This window comes from Hyla sarda, chromosome 10, assembly GCF_029499605.1.
Source record: "Hyla sarda isolate aHylSar1 chromosome 10, aHylSar1.hap1, whole genome shotgun sequence".
Classification (NCBI taxonomy): domain Eukaryota; kingdom Metazoa; phylum Chordata; class Amphibia; order Anura; family Hylidae; genus Hyla; species Hyla sarda.
The window spans coordinates 5994388-6012389 of NC_079198.1; the positions used below are offsets into that span (position 1 = coordinate 5994388).

Sequence of the window (18002 nt, forward strand, 5' to 3'; positions counted from 1 at the left end):
AGAGCTGACGCCCAGGAGCGCAGGTTGCAATGTTGCACCGGAACGCAAGCGCCGGAATCACACGCACAAATGTCTCTTCAGCCTCTGAATCAAATATTACAGTCTAGACATAGAGTTTAGGTATATGGAGTATGAGTATATGTTCATATACAATGTATAAGCAGATGAGAAAATACCGAATATTCTGCAGTCCACAGAATACTTTGTACTATCTGCCCCAGTTACCCAACACCCACCATTGACTGCAAAAGGAGACTGGGGGGGGGGGGGGGGTATTTATCACCATTCAAGTCACAGGTCAACAACGGGTCTCAGGGAGGAAACTGGAAGCAGGTGGAGTCCTATTCAGATGGAAACAGCAGATTACTTGGTAATTTTGCATACACAATGAACCCCAAGCTCCTCCCAGGAGGAGCACAGACCTTACTATATCCTGGACAACCCTTGGTATGAGGATTGCAAGCAATTCCCAGAAGGGGAACAGTCCTTTAAGGGGTACTCCAGCCAATAGACATCTTATCCTTTGGACCGGGGATAAGATGTCTCCCAGCGGCGGTACCCACGTGATCTCTCTGCTGCACCCGGCATTCGTTTAGAGCATCAGGTGCCACGCCCCTCAATGCAAGTCGATAGGAGGGGGCATGACGGCCATCACGAGCATTCCGCTCTGCATCGCCAGTCTCTCCGTGCAACCGATGTCTGGGGTGCCGCAGCAGAGATCGCGAGGGTCCCCAGCGAACAGACATCTTATCCCCTATCCTTTGGATAGGGCATAACATGTCTAGCGGCAGAGTACCCTTTTAATTTATCATAAACACTCAATAATATGAAGACACCAAGCTCCTCTTGGGAAGAGGCACAGACCGAGTGAGTGAATACAGACTAGGGATCGACCGATTATCGGTATGGCCGATATTATCGGCCGATAATCACGATTTTGGGCATTATCGGTATCGGCAATTACCTTGCCGATAAGCCGATAATGCCCCGCCCCCTGCACTGCCCCCACCGCACCGCGACCGCCCCCCTGCACCGCGTCGCACCCCCCACCATAGTGCTGGGCGTATGGATTTTTGCCCATACAGCTATACCGGTCGGGACCCTCCCCCATCCTCCGAGTCAATAAAAAAAAATTAAACTTACCCGTAATGGGGGTGGTCCGGGCCATCCATCGTTCCTGTAGTGTCCGGGGGCGTTCCGGGTGAACCGGTCCGGGCTGTCCTTCTTCTCCGGCGGTCATCTTCTCCACTCCGGGCAGGCTCCGGCCTAGTAGCTGCATAGACGCCGCTACGCCGTGAAGTCAGGTGTGTCGCTGCTCACGGGCGTCACTGCGCAGCGGCGTCTATGCAGCGTACTAGGCCGGAGCCTGCCCGGAGTGGAGAAGATGACCGCCGGAGAAGGACAGCCCGGACCGATTCACCCTTCACCCGGAATGCCGCCGGACACTACAGGAAGGAAGGATGGCCCGGACCACCCTGACAGGTAGGGGGAGAGAAGCGGGTGGTGGTGGTGGCGGCTCGCTTTAAATCAATGATCTGCAGTGGTGTCGCGGGGGGATAAATAGCCGATAACTTATACCGGAATATCGGTATAAGTTATCGGCTATCGGCCCTAACCTCCACCGATTATCGGTATTGGTATCGGCCCTAAAAAAAACGATATCGGTCGATCCCTAATACAGACCTCACTATATCCTGAACATAAAAGACCAAAACTCCTCCCAGGAGGAGCAAAGATCTCACTATATCCTAAACAACCCATTGTATGAGGATTTCAGCACAAACAAGAATGGGTGGATACAGACCTTACTATATCATGGACAACCCATGATATGACGACCCAAAACCGCTTCCAGGAGAGGCAAAAACAAGTATGTGGGGGCCTCATTATACCCTTGATATCCCTCAATATGAGGACCTGAACTCCTACCAAGAGTAGCACAGACCTCAATCTATCCCTGACACACACTGATATATGAGGACATAAAGCTCCACCCAGAAAACATTCTCCAAAACTGAAGGGATGTCCAGTGCCAAACTTTAAGACGTAACTTTATTTAGATAGGAAACATCAAACGGACTCATGTAATGTGACGCATTTCGGCCCCAAGAATGCCTTAGTCATGGTATTAGTTGGTTTTTTTTCATTTCAGGCGCAAATTCAGGCGCAGACAGAATTTCAGGCGCAATGCGCCCGAAAATGGCGCACGACCTGACAAAACATGTCGGGTTTGCAATAGTAAATGAGGGCCTATATCTTTCACATGAACATAGCCTTACAGTAAGCTTGCTGATCATAACATTACACATGCAGAGTGCACCATGACAGCAACATCCATGAGCACAGCCACACATAAGATGGTCACCTCTCCCAAATCTCCATCACGGCAGAGTTCTAAATATTCACATTATCCCCAAAGACTGGAGAAGTCATCAGATGTTCAGGATCTTGCGCCAGTCAGTCCACAGTCAGCTGTTTTACGCCCATTCAAAACCCAAAAAACACCACACATCCCCCGTCCCCAGCAGCTTACATAAACTTCTCAAAAAATGAAGGAAATACTCGAATCAATCCTTGAGATCTGATGTACGATTTAAGTTGGAAATCGTTACTGATCTAAATGATGTAATTTGTTGGCAACAAAACGGGCCTAAATGGACAATGGAGGCCAAAATCATCACCCAAGTGATTTTATGGACAGTCTGTGGTCCCACATGGAGGTGGACACATTCCAACATAATGTCCAAGAGGTTCTCACATGGATGTAAGTCTGGGGAGCATGAGAAATAGCCCATGGCATTAAAGGGGTACTCCGCTGCACACATCTTATATCTCGAACATCTCTATAACATGTTAGATCGAGAGGGTCCCCAGCAGCGGGCCGGCAGCTGTGGCGTCCGGAACACGATGTCGCTCCTCACCCCCCCCCCCCCCCCATTCAAGCTTCCTCCCATTGACTTGAATGGAGGTGGCGTGGCGGCCTGCATCGCCAGTCATTGCGCATGGAGCAGAGTTCGCTCAGTGCCCCGAATGACAGGGGTGCCGGTCCGAAGATGGCGGGGGTCCCCAGAGCGGGACCCTCGCGATCTAACATCTTATCCCCTATCCTTTGGATAGGGGATAAGTTGTGTGCAGCGGAGTTCACCTTTAATGCCTTTTGGCATTTAGGAATTGCCTAGAAACTCCTATGCAAAACTAACTATGTGAGGCCGGCTTTTAAAGAAAGTGGGTACCACTGGTAGACCTGCCAATTCTGGTGTTTTTTGGCAAAAGCCACTGGAGCTGCACGGCCCTAAAATGTGAGCATAGGTCCCATTAGAGGACACTGGGCCTGCATTTCACCCTCAAGTGTTTCTGACAGTTTGGTCACAAACATGAAGACCAGTGACCCACTGGTGGGTGGATAGGGGATAAGAAAGTATGTACTAGAGTTCCCCTTTAATATGTGGGTCATCCTGTCAACCTAGCACCCTACCACACATGGCTTACCCCACCCTCACACGGTACCAGACATGATTCAACCCGACTTTACGATGTACATTTGTGGTTCATCTAGACCTTGTGTTTTACGTATGTAAGTCATGGTCCATGCGCCCTACAGACACGGCTCGTCTAGAACTCAGATTCTACATATGTGGAGAATCCTGGACTCGCAATGTACAGACCTGGCTCATCCTGACCTCATGTTCTACATATGTAGCTAATCCAAACCTCACACAACACACGGCTCAGCTCCACCTCATGCTTTACAGACAATGGCCCTCATTTACTATTGTAAACCCTACATGTTTTGTCGGGTTGTGCGCCAAATTCTGGTGCATTGCGCCAAAAATTCTGTCTGCGCCAGATTTTGCACCAGAATTTGCGCCAGAATTGAAAAAACCCAGAATAACTCTCCATTTTGCTAAGAAAACCCGAAAAAGGGGCATGGCTGCTGGGAGAAGGGGGCGTGGTCACATAAAAGGGGCGTGTTCCCGACATATTCACAAAAAAACAACATATTTACTAAGGTTTCCACATACAATGTGGTGGATTTGAACTGAGGAAAACCTGACAGATCAGAACATGTGTAAAAAAAGCAAAGTGTAGGGAAAGTGGAAAATGTAGGGAAACCTTAGTAAATACCGTGGAAAATAAATTGTAGGGAATTAAAACCCACAAAGAAACCTACACAACACTCTTAGTAAATGAGGGCCAATGTCTCTTCCTGGTCAAGCATAATGTGGTTCATCCAGAGCAGGAGCAAATCCCCATAGGAAACCTCCTGCTCTGGACAGTTCCTGACACAGACAGAGGTGGTAGCAGAGAGCACTGTGGTCAGAATAGAACTACACAACTTCCTGTGGAACATACAGTGGCTGATAAGTACTGGAAGGATTAAGATCTTTATATAGAAGTCATTTACAAATCCGTATAACTTTCTGGCACCAGTTGATTTGAATTTTTTTTATTTTCTCTGGAGTACCCATTTTAACCAAAAAGAGCTTCTTTTTAAACCATAAACCAGACATTTTTGGGCCATTTTACTTTTCAAGAATGGACCACAATAACCTATGATCACAGCTCATCCCATTAGGTTCTAACTGTGTCGTTTACCGTGACCTAAACTCCTACATGTGTAGCTCATCTCAGCTCGTGCTCTACATATGTAGCTAACCTAATGCTTTACATACAGAACATCGGCCATTCCGACTTCACATTTTACATATCTAGACATTGATCCATCCTGATCTTGTGTTCTTAGCATGTGGGTCACCACGACATAGTTGATCCCGACCTCACACTCAACAGACACTCTACAAGTGTGAGAAATTCTGACATCACATCCTGCCAGACTAGGCTAGCACCCTACCAGACATGGCGACCTAGCACCCTACCAGACATGGCTCATCCCGACCTAGCACCCTACCAGACATGGCTCATCCCGACCTAGCACCCTACCAGACATGGCTCATCCTGACCTAGCACCCTACCAGACATAGCTCAATCTGACCTAGCACCCTACCAGACATGGCTCATCCCGACCTAGCACCCTACCAGACATGGCTCATCCCGACCTAGCACCCTACCAGACATGGCTCATCCCGACCTAGCACCCTACCAGACATAGCTCTATCTGACCTAGAACCCTAACAGACATAGCTCTATCTGACCTGCAGCCTACCAGACATAGCTCAATCCGACCTTGCACCCTACCAGACATAGCCCAATCTGACCTTACACCCTACCAGACATAGCTGAATCCAACCTTGCACCCTACCAAACCCAGTTTCCCTCGACCTTACAAACTATCAGACACGGTCACCCTGACCACATGTTGCACGTGCTCTACAGACGTGGTCCATCCCTACATCTCACCCCACATACATGACTATTCCTTGCCTCGTGTTCTACATATAAGGGTCATCGTCATCTCAAACTCTACAGACACAGTTTATATTTGGGCCATACCAAGATCACACTCTACAGGCATGTCTTCTTCTGACGTTACATTATACATTTGGGGCTCATCCTGACCTTGTACTCTACAGACACATCAAATCCTGACCTCATGTTCTCAATATAGGGCTCATCCCAACTCTCTTCCAGGCACTACTTATCTTCATCTTGTGTATGTTATATGTGGCTCATCCAAATCTTCTGTTCTACAAAGCTTTTCCTGACCTCATGCTCTACATATGTGGTTAATCCAGACCTCATGCTCTTAAAGGGGTACTTCGCCCTTAGACATCTTATCCCTTATCCAAAGGATAGGAGATAAGATATCTGATAGCGGGGGCCCCGCGATCTCCCTGCTGCACCCGGCGTTCGTTTAGAGCATCGGGTGCAGCGCCGGAGGCTTGCGACGTCACGGCCACACCCCCTCAATGCAAGTCTATGGGAGGGGACGTAACAGATGTCACGCCCCCTCCCATAGACTCGCATTGAGGGAGTGTGGCCATGACGTCACAAGCAGGCATGGCCGTGACATCACAAGCCTCCACCTCGCATCGCCAGTCATCCGCTGCACCAAATGTCTGGGGTGCCGCAGCAGAGATCGCGGGGGTCCCCAGCAGCGATCAGATAACTTATCCCCTATTCTTTGGATAGGGGATAAGATGTCTAGGGGCGGAGTACCCCTTTAATATGTGGAACAGTCCAACCTCCCACTCTATAAGAAGGGTCACCCCGACATCAGCTTCTACATATGTGGTTCATGCCACCATGTGTTCTGAATATGTAGTTCATCCAAAACCTCTTACTCTATAAAAAGGGGTAATCTGAACATCAGGTTCTACACATATGGTAGGTACATCCACCTTGTGTCCCGAATATATAGTTTACCTCGACTTCACGTTCTATAAACACGGCTTATCCCAACCTTTTGATTATACGTGTTACTCATCCAGATCTCCTGTTCTACACGAGGGTCAGCCAAACCTTGCGTTCCACATAGGCAGCCCACAAGGTCCAGATGAGCCATATATATGTAGAACATGAGGTTAGGATGAACCACACATACAGAACCCCATGTCCAGATGAGCCACATCTAGACGTCATGTTCTACATATGTGCCTTATCCTGACCTCATGTATTATAAATACTGCCCATCCCAACATCGGGTTCTGCATATGTAGGTCTTCCCGGCCTCGTGCTCCATTCCACAAGGGTTGCCCTGACATCGCACTCCACAGCACGAGGAACGTCACAAATTTGTACTCTGAATATGTGGGTCAACCTAACCGTATGTCAGCTGTCAGCCCTGTCCAAACAAGTCACAGTGCCCCCCAGAGAGGAACATGGATCTTACACCTCCATCGATGGTTGGTGGGGGATTAGGGCTGCATGATTTCGGGAAAAGGTGCGATTGCGATTACAGAGGTAAATATTTCGATATAATAAACAAATGGTGAAACCCCCCCATTTCATGTCCAATCCCCCCCCCCCTTCACATTACCCCACATTTCACATCTATCCCCCCCATTTCATGTCAATCCCCAATATGTCACAACCCCCCCCCCCCCCCCTTAATGTTGTGCCGGGGCATGGGGGAAACATAAAAAACCTAATACTCACCCAGCCTCAGTCCCCCGTAGGTCTACCGCAAATCTCGTTCTCCTTCATGCAGTCCAATGTGTCTTATGGGACTTACAGGACCTTCCTGCTCAGCCTGACACGTGACACCGCTGCGGTCACTGATTGGCTGAGCTGGAAAGGTCCTGGAACCAGCTGATTATCGGGAGCCACAGAGAAGACATCAGGACCGCACAGAGAACCGAATCTGCGTCAGAACTACGTGGACTGAGGCTAGGTCGGTGCCCCTATTACTACTTAGGACAATGTTTCCCAACTGGGGTACCTCCAGCTGTTTCAAAACTACAACTTCCAGCATGCCCGGACAGCCAACGGCCCAAGACCCTGTTTTATATGGTGCTGGGCGCCACCGCAGGTAATCGCAAATTTCCCCGACATATTGCAATCTGCAAAAATCGTGATGCAATTGCGATATATTGCGCAGCTCTAATGGGGGGGGGGGATGAGATCCCACCCTATACCAGACGTTGCACAAATCTACCCCCACAATCCCCCCACTTGGTATTGTCATCTTCCAATGTCCTGAGACCGAGGCCATCGTCTGGGCCACAGAGCCGACAGTCCAATACTTCTGGTGGGGAGAATGCCGCCAGCTCTCTCCCCGGGCCGTTAATACCGCCACGTATACCGACATTAAATAAGACGATCCTTCACGTCTCTATAATTAAAACCAGTCGAGGCCTCGGCCTCTTTTCTCTCGCTCTGCTGGACGTTTTCCTCCCTCACTTGCTGACTACAACATATAGACGCGGCTGCTGCCAGAACCCTGCGCTCTAAACACCGGCGGCTCCTGCCAGAGACCGTGAGTCACAACATACAAGTCTCTGTTTCAAACATTTCACCCCCCAAAAAAATACCCATCGAGGGCCAGAACTACTGCGGGGCCACAGGTAACCTGGTGGACTATATAATCCCCATCTTCTGGTCTTCAGACAATGCAGAACCATGTGGTAAATCAGTACACAGCTCGTCTTCAGGGGTCCGCGCTACAGCCCCTCGCCGCACAATAAAACAAAGCTACTCCTTGGATTGTACTGAACAAAGCATCAGGCGTCTCGTAGTGACAGCATCTAGTGGTGTCTGCTCTCACAATGCGGCCGGCCAGGGGGGCCCCTCACAATGTAACCAGCCAGGGGGGCCCTCCCCTCATTACAAAAACCGAACAGGGGGCCCCAATTTAACACGACCCCAACTGACACACAGCAGCGAGCCCCCCAACGGGGAGAAAGCGGCAGAAGCAGAGGGTGTAGAGATTAAGCGGAGCTACTCATTTTACTTTTTCTGAGGCTGGATTAGGAAAAGCTGCAGTCCTATGTAAGAAGCCGATAACACATTGTAAGATCTCTAAGATTCAGAGAGTATGTATGATGCATATGAATAAAGTTTATGACATCTGTACACAATATATCTCCGCATTTCATACACAGTTCATGTATGATTATCCCCTCTGAACACCGCTCATGTCTGATTATCCCCTCTGAACACAGTTCATGTATGATCGTCATGTATGATCGTCCCCTCCGTACACAGCTCATGTATGGTCGTCATGTATGATCGTCCCCTCCGTACACAGCTCATGTATGATTATCCCCTCTGAACACAGTTCATGTATGATGGCCCTGTTCGTGCACAGCTCATGTATGATCGTCCCCTCCGTACACAGCTCATGTATGATTATCCCCTCTAAACACAGCTCATGTATGATTATCCCCTCTGAACACAGTTCATGTATGATTATCCCCTCTGAACACAGCTCATGTATGATTATCCCCTCTGAACACAGTTCATGTATGATGGCCCTGTTCGTGCGCAGCTCATGTATGATCGTCCCCTCCGTACACAGCTCATGTATGATCGTCATGTATGATTGTCCCCTCCATACGCAGCTCATGTATGATTATCCCCTCTGAACACAGTTCATGTATGATGGCCCTCTTCGTGCGCAGCTCATGTATGAACATCTCCTCCGTATGCAGCCCATGTATGTTCCTCTACTCTGTACGCAGCTCATGTTTGATACCTCCCTCCGTATGCAACTCACGTATGATTATCCCCTCCATATGCAGCTCATGTATGAACCTCTCCTTTAGCCACGGCAAGTGTATGAACCTTTCCTCAATATACGGCAAGTGTATGAACCTCTCATCTCTCCTCGGCAAGTTCATGAACCTCTACACCATGCAAGGTAAGAGCATAATCCTGTAGTACAGCCAATGTATTAATTTCTCCTCTATCAAAACTCATGAATGAACCTCTCCTCTGTGTATAAACTTCTCCTCTGTCCACAGCAAGTGTATGAACCTCTCCTCTGTCCACGGAAAGTGTAAGAACCTCTCCTCTGACCACGGCAAGGATATGAACCTCTCCTCTGTTCACGGCAAGGATATGAACCTCTACTATGTCCACGGCAAGGATATGAACCTCTCCTCTGTTCACGGCAAGTGTATGAACCTCTACTATGTCCACGGCAAGTGTATGAACCTCTCCTCTGTCCACGGAAAGTGTAAGAACCTCTCCTCTGACCACGGCAAGGATATGAACCTCTCCTCTGTTCACGGCAAGTGTATGAACCTCTATGTCCACGGCAAGGATATGAACCTCTCCTCGGTTCACGGCAAGGGTATGAACCTCTCCTCTGTCCAAGGCAAGGGTATAAACCTCTCCTCTGTCCAAGGCAAGGGTATAAACCTCTCCTCGGTCCAAGGCAAGCGTATGAACCTCTCCTCTGTCCACAGCAAGTGTATGAACCTCTCCTCTGTCCACGGCAAGTGTATGAACCTCTCCTCTGTCCAAGGCAAGGATATGAACCTCTCCTCTGTCCACAGCAAGTGTATGAACCTCTCCTCTGTCCAAGGCAAAGATATGAACCTCTCCTCTGTCCACAGCAAGTGTATGAACCTCTCCTCTGTCCAAGGCAAGGGTATGAACCTCTCCTCTGTCCACAGCAAGTGTATGAACCTCTCCTCTGTCCAAGGCAAGGGTATGAACCTCTCCTCTGTTCACGATAAGGATATGAACCTCTACTATGTCCACAGCAAGTGTATGAACCTCTCCTCTGTCCACAGAAAGCGTATGAACCTCTCCTCTGTCCACGGCAAGTGTATGAACCTCTCCTCTGTCCATGGCAAGTGTATGAACCTCTCCTCTGTCCACGGCAAGTGTATGAACCTCTCCTCTGTCCACGGCAAGCGTATGAACCTCTCCTCTGTCCACGGCAAGCGTATGAACCTCTCCTCTGTCCATGGCAAGTGTATGAACCTCTCCTCTGTCCACGGCAAGCGTATGAACCTCTCCTCTGTCCACGGCAAGCGTATGAACCTCTCCTCTGTCCACGGCAAGTGTATAAACCTCTCCTCTGTCCACGGCAAGTGTATGAACCTCTCCTCTGTCCACCGCAAGGATATGAACTTCTCCTCTGTCCACCGCAAAAGCGTATGAACCTCTTCTCTGTCCATGGTAAGCGTATGAACCTCTCCTCTGTTTACTGCTCAAGTATTATCCTCTCCTCTCTGTTTACCCATCTCCTGTATGTATACCCTCTGCTCTGTATGTACTCCTCTCCTGTATACCTTTTCATCTCTGTATGTGCCTGTGTACCCCTCTCCTCTACATATCTATACCCCTCTCCTGTATATGTATACCCCATTCTCTCCTGTATACGTCAATCTGTCTGTGCTAAGCATACCCCAGCTTCTCCATGTATAGCTCGTATATATTTATACCTCAAGTATATGTATACCCCCTCCTGTATATGTATACCCTCCTCTTATGTGTGTATATATATATATATATATGTGTATACCCCTTCCTGTGTACCCCACTCCTGTATATGTATACGGTATGTACACTCCTCTCCTGTATACCGCCACCTGTATATATATATATATATATATATATATATATACACACACACACACACCCTGTCCTGTATACTCCCCTGAATAAATATGTATAACCCTTCCTGTATATATATGTATGTATACCCTGACCTGTGTATATATATATATATATATACACACACACACACCCTGACCTGTATACCACCTCCTGTATATGTATGTATACCCTGACCTGTATATCACCTCCTGTATATGTATGTATACCCTAACCTGTATACCACGTCCTGTATAATATATGTATGTATACCCTGTCCAGTATATATAGATATGTATGTATACCCTGACCTGTATACCACCTCCTGTATATATATATATATATGTATGTATACCCTGTCTTGTATATATGTATGTATACCGAGTCCTGTATACCCCCCTCCTATATATATATATATATATATACCCCCTCCTGTATATATATATGTGTGTATATATATATATATATACACACATATGTACCCTGTCCTGTATACCCCCCTCCTGTATATATGTATGTATATACCCCCCTCCTGTGTGTGTACCCTGTCCTGTATACCCCCCTGTGTGTGTGTGTGTGTAGATATATATATATATATATATATATATATATGTGTGTGTGTGTGTGTGTGTGTGTACCCTGTCCTGTATACCCCCTACCGTGTGTGTGTGTATATATATACATATATATATATATGTGTGTGTGTGTGTACCCTGTCCTGTACACCCCCCTCCTGTATATATGTATATACCCCCCTCCTGTGTGTGTATATATATATATATATATATATACCCTGTCCTGTATACCCCCTCCTGTATATATGTATGTATATACCCCCCTCCTGTATATATATGTACCCTGTCCTGTATACCCCCCTCCTGTATGTATATATATATATATATATATATATATATATATGTGTGTGTATACCCCCCTCCTGTATATACATGTACCCTGTCCTGTATACCCCCTCCTGTATATATATATATATATATATATATATGTATACCCCCCTCCTGTATATACATGTACCCTGTCCTGTATACCCCCTCCTGTATGTATATATATATATGTATACCCCCCTCCTGTATATATATGTACCCTGTCCTGTATACCCCCCTCCTGTATATGTATATATATATATGTACCCTGTCCTGTATACCCCATCCTGTATGTATGTATGTATATATATATGTATACCCCCCTCCTGTATATATATGTACCCTGTCCTGTATATGTATATATATATGTACCCTGTCCTGTATACCCCCTCCTGTATGTATATATATATATGTATACCCCTCTCCTGTATATATATGTACCCTGTCCTGTATACCCCCTCCTGTATATGTATATATATATATGTACCCTGTCCTGTATACCCCCTCCTGTATATATGTATGTATATATCCCCCTCCTGTATATATAGATATATATATATATGTATAACCCCCTCCTGTATATACATGTACCCTGTCCTGTATACCCCCTCCTCCTCTGTGTGGCCGCAGTGGGGTGCATGAGATGCCGGAGCCCCCTCCCCTCCCCCTCGGGTCTCTCACCTTCCACAGCCCGGGCCAGGGGCAGCATCAGGCACACGATGATCCCGCAGAGATCCATGCCGAGCTGGGTGCGGGGCGGCGCTCACATCCGTGCGGGGGCCCCGGGAGGGCAGCATGCAGGGGCCCGAGATGACAACAGCCGCGCCAACCATGAGACTGAGGGGAGAGGGGAGACCGTGCAGAACCCCGGACCGGAGCGTACCACTCCGCCGCCTCGGAGGGGGGAGACGGGGGAGCCGCGCACACATACACACCCGGAACCCACCCAACAGACCCTACACCCCCCCCACACCCGAGACTAACGGGGGAGACGTGTCTGCAGGAGACCTCCCCACCACCCGAGACTCCCGCATCCCCACTGTACACCCGACCACCACACCGAACACCCCTCCCGCCGAATGGACTCGTCCCGACCTGTCTATCAAGAGAGAAAACTGAGATTTCATCTACAATGATGTCCCCGAACCGCGGAGAAAGGGGAGAGGAGGAGACCCCCGGATATCATGAGAGACCCCCGATATACTGTACAGAGACTCCTCAATATACTGTACAGAGACCCCTAATATATTATACTGCACCCCAATATACTACAATGATGTCCCCGAACCGCGGAGAAAGGGGAGAGGAGGAGACCCCCGGATATCATGAGAGACCCCCGATATACTGTACAGAGACTCCTCAATATACTGTACAGAGACCCCTAATATATTATACTGCACCCCAATATACTACAATGATGTCCCCGAACCGCGGAGAAAGGGGAGAGGAGGAGACCCCCGGATATCATGAGAGACCCCCGATATACTGTACAGAGACTCCTCAATATACTGTACAGAGACCCCTAATATATTATACTGCACCCCCCAATATACTACAATGATGTCCCCGAACCGCGGAGAAAGGGGAGAGGAGGAGACCCCCGGATATCATGAGAGACCCCCCGATATACTGTACAGAGACCCCTCAATATACTGTACAGAGACCCCTAATATAATATACTGCACCCCCAATATATTACAATGATGTCCCCGAACCGCGGAGAAAGGGGAGAGGAGGAGACCCCCGGATATCATGAGAGACCCCCGATATACTGTACAGAGACCCCTCAATATACTCTACAGAGACCCCTAATATATTATACTACACCCCCCAATATACTACAATGATGTCCCCGAACCACGGAGAAAGGGGAGAGGAGGAGACCCCCGGATATCATGAGAGACCCCCCCGATATACTGTACAGAGACCCCTCAATATACTGTACAGAGACCCCTAATATATTATACTGCACCCCCAATATACTACAATGATGTCCCCGAACCGCGGAGAAAGGGGAGAGGAGGAGACCCCCGGATATCATGAGAGACCCCCGATATACTGTACAGAGACCCCTAATATAATATACTGCACCCCCAATATACTACAATGATGTCCCCGAACCGCGGAGAAAGGGGAGAGGAGGAGACCCCCGGATATCATGAGAGACCCCCGATATACTGTACAGAGACCCCTCAATATACTCTACAGAGACCCCTAATATATTATACTGCACCCCAATATACTACAATGATGTCCCCGAACCGCGGAGAAAGGGGAGAGGAGGAGACCCCCGGATATCATGAGAGACCCCCGATATACTGTACAGAGACCCCTAATATAATATACTGCACCCCCAATATACTACAATGATGTCCCCGAACCGCGGAGAAAGGGGAGAGGAGGAGACCCCCGGATATCATGAGAGACCCCCGATATACTGTACAGAGACCCCTCAATATACTGTACAGAGACCCCTAATATCTTATACTGCACCCCCAATATACTACAATGATGTCCCCGAACCGCGGAGAAAGGGGAGAGGAGGAGACCCCCGATATACTGTACAGAGACCCCTCAATATACTGTACAGAGACCCCTAATATATTATACTGCACCCCCAATATATTACAATGATGTCCCCGAACCGCGGAGAAAGGGGAGAGGAGGAGACCCCCGGATATCATGAGAGACCCCCGATATACTGTACAGAGACCCCTAATATACTGTACAGAGACCCCTAATATAATATACTGCACCCCCAATATACTACAATGATGTCCCCGAACCGCGGAGAAAGGGGAGAGGAGGAGACCCCCGGATATCATGAGAGACCCCCGATATACTGTACAGAGACCCCTAATATAATATACTGCACCCCCAATATACTACAATGATGTCCCCGAACCGCGGAGAAAGGGGAGAGGAGGAGACCCCCGGATATCATGAGAGACCCCCGATATACTGTACAGAGACCCCTCAATATACTGTACAGAGACCCCTAATATCTTATACTGCACCCCAATATACTACAATGATGTCCCCGAACCGCGGAGAAAGGGGAGAGGAGGAGACCCCCGGATATCATGAGAGACCCCCGATATACTGTACAGAGACCCCTCAATATACTGTACAGAGACACCTAATATATTATACTGCACCCCCAATATACTACAATGATGTCCCCGAACCGCGGAGAAAGGGGAGAGGAGGAGACCCCCGGATATCATGAGAGACCCCCGATACACTGTACAGAGACCCCTCAATATACTGTACAGAGACCCCTAATATATTATACTGCACCCCCAATATATTACAATGATGTCCCCGAACCGCGGAGAAAGGGGAGAGGAGGAGACCCCCGGATATCATGAGAGACCCCCGATACACTGTACAGAGACCCCTCAATATACTGTACAGAGACCCCTAATATATTATACTGCACCCCCAATATATTACAATGATGTCCCCGAACCGCGGAGAAAGGGGAGAGGAGGAGACCCCGGATATCATGAGAGACCCCCGATATACTGTACAGAGACCCCTAATATAATATACTGCACCCCAATATACTACAATGATGTCCCCGAACCGCGGAGAAAGGGGAGAGGAGGAGACCCCCGGATATCATGAGAGACCCCCGATATACTGTACAGAGACCCCTCAATATACTGTACAGAGACCCCTAATATATTATACTGCACCCCCAATATACTACAATGATGTCCCCGAACCGCGGAGAAAGGGGAGAGGAGGAGACCCCCGGATATCATGAGAGACCCCCGATATACTGTACAGAGACCCCTCAATATACTCTACAGAGACCCCCAATATATTATACTGCACCCCCAATATACTACAATGATGTCCCCGAACCGCGGAGAAAGGGGAGAGGAGGAGACCCCGGATATCATGAGAGACCCCCGATATACTGTACAGAGACTCCTCAATATACTGTACAGAGACCCCTAATATATTATACTGCACCCCCAATATATTACAATGATGTCCCCGAACCGCGGAGAAAGGGGAGAGGAGGAGACCCCCGATATACTGTACAGAGACCCCTCAATATACTGTACAGAGACCCCCAATATATTATACTGCACCCCAATATATTACAATGATGTCCCCGAACCACGGAGAAAGGGGAGAGGAGGAGACCCCCGGATATCATGAGAGACCCCCGATATACTGTACAGAGACCCCTCAATATACTGTACAGAGACCCCTAATATATTATACTGCACCCCCAATATATTACAATGATGTCCCCGAACCGCGGAGAAAGGGGAGAGAAGGAGACCCCCGGATATCATGAGAGACCCCCGATATACTGTACAGAGACCCCTAATATACTGTACAGAGACCCCTAATATATTATACTGCACCCCCAATATACTACAATGATGTCCCCGAACCGCGGAGAAAGGGGAGAGGAGGAGACCCCCAGATATCATGAGAGACCCCCGATATACTGTACAGAGACCCCTCAATATACTGTACAGAGACCCCTAATATATTATACTGCACCCCCAATATACTATAATGATGTCCCCGAACCGCAGAGAAAGGGGAGAGGAGGAGACCCCCGGATATCATGAGAGACCCCCGATATACTGTACAGAGACCCCTCAATATACTGTACAGAGACCCCTAATATACTATACTGCACCCCCCAATATACTACAATGATGTCCCCGAACCGCGGAGAAAGGGGAGAGGAGGAGACCCCCGGATATCATGAGAGACCCCCGATATACTGTACAGAGACCCCTCAATATACTGTACAGAGACCCCTAATATAATATACTGCACCCCCCAATATACTACAATGATGTCCCCGAACCGCGGAGAAAGGGGAGAGGAGGAGACCCCCGGATATCATGAGAGACCCCCGATATACTGTACAGAGACCCCTAATATATTATACTGCACCCCCAATATACTACAATGATGTCCCCGAACGGCGGAGAAAGGGGAGAGGAGGAGACCCCCGGATATCATGAGAGACCCCCGATATACTGTACAGAGACCCCTAATATACTGTACAGAGACCCCTAATATAATATACTGCACCCCCAATATACTACAATGATGTCCCCAAACCGCAGAGAAAGGGGAGAGGAGGAGACCCCCGGATATTGTGAGAGACCCCTAAAAATACTGTACAGAGACCCCCGATATACTGTACAGAGACCCCTAATATAATATATTGCACCCCCAATATACTACAATGATGTCCCCGAACCGCGGAGAAAGGGGAGAGGAGGAGACCCCCGGATATCATGAGAGACCCCCGATATACTGTACAGAGACCCCTCAATATAATATATTGCACCCCCAATATACTACAATGATGTCCCCGAACCGCGGAGAAAGGGGAGAGGAGGAGACCCCCGATATACTGTACAGAGACCCCTCAATATACTCTACAGAGACCCCTAATATACTGTACTGCACCCCCGATATACTACAATGATGTCCCCGAACGGCGGAGAAAGGGGAGAGGAGGAGACCCCCGATATACTGTACAGAGACCCCTAATATATTATACTGCACCCCCGATATACTACAATGATGTCCCCGAACCACGGAGAAAGGGGAGAGGAGGAGACCCCCGATATACTGTACAGAGACCCCTCAATATACTGTACAGAGACCCCCAATATAATATACTGCACCCCCAATATACTACAATGATGTCCCCGAACCGCGGAGAAAGGGGAGAGGAGGAGACCCCCGGATATCATGAGAGACCCCCGATATACTGTACAGAGACCCCTAATATACTGTACAGAGACCCCTAATATATTATACTGCACCCCCAATATACTACAATGATGTCCCCGAACCGCGGAGAAAGGGGAGAGGAGGAGACCCCCGGATAGCATGAGAGACCCCCGATATACTGTACAGAGACCCCCAATATAATATACTGCACCCCCAATATACTACAATGATGTCCCCGAACCGCGGAGAAAGGGGAGAGGAGGAGACCCCTGGATATCATGAGACCCCCCGATATACTGTACAGAGACCCCTAATATATTACACTGCACCCCCCAATATACTACAATGATGTCCCCGAACCGCGGAGAAAGGGGAGAGGAGGAGACCCCCGGATATCATGAGAGACCCCCGATATACTGTACAGAGACCCCTCAATATACTGTA

At 48.4% G+C, this 18002-nt stretch overlaps 1 protein-coding gene across 5 annotated transcripts in view; it reads right to left on the bottom strand.

Moving 5' to 3' along the window:
- The window catches only part of EPHB2 (EPH receptor B2), a 119133-nt gene extending 106447 nt beyond the window's left edge, over positions 1 to 12686 (bottom strand). For 4 of the 5 annotated variants that reach the window (XM_056544771.1, XM_056544769.1, XM_056544770.1 and 1 more), the window contains exon 1: positions 12510 to 12682. In XM_056544771.1, coding sequence (XP_056400746.1) covers positions 12510 to 12567 — 58 coding nt within the window. In that variant the 5' untranslated portion in view covers positions 12568 to 12682. Of the gene's footprint in view, positions 1 to 12509 lie in introns of all 5 variants that reach the window. The other variant, XR_008848559.1, reaches the window with a different exon arrangement.
- Positions 12687 to 18002: the final 5316 nt, after the last annotated feature.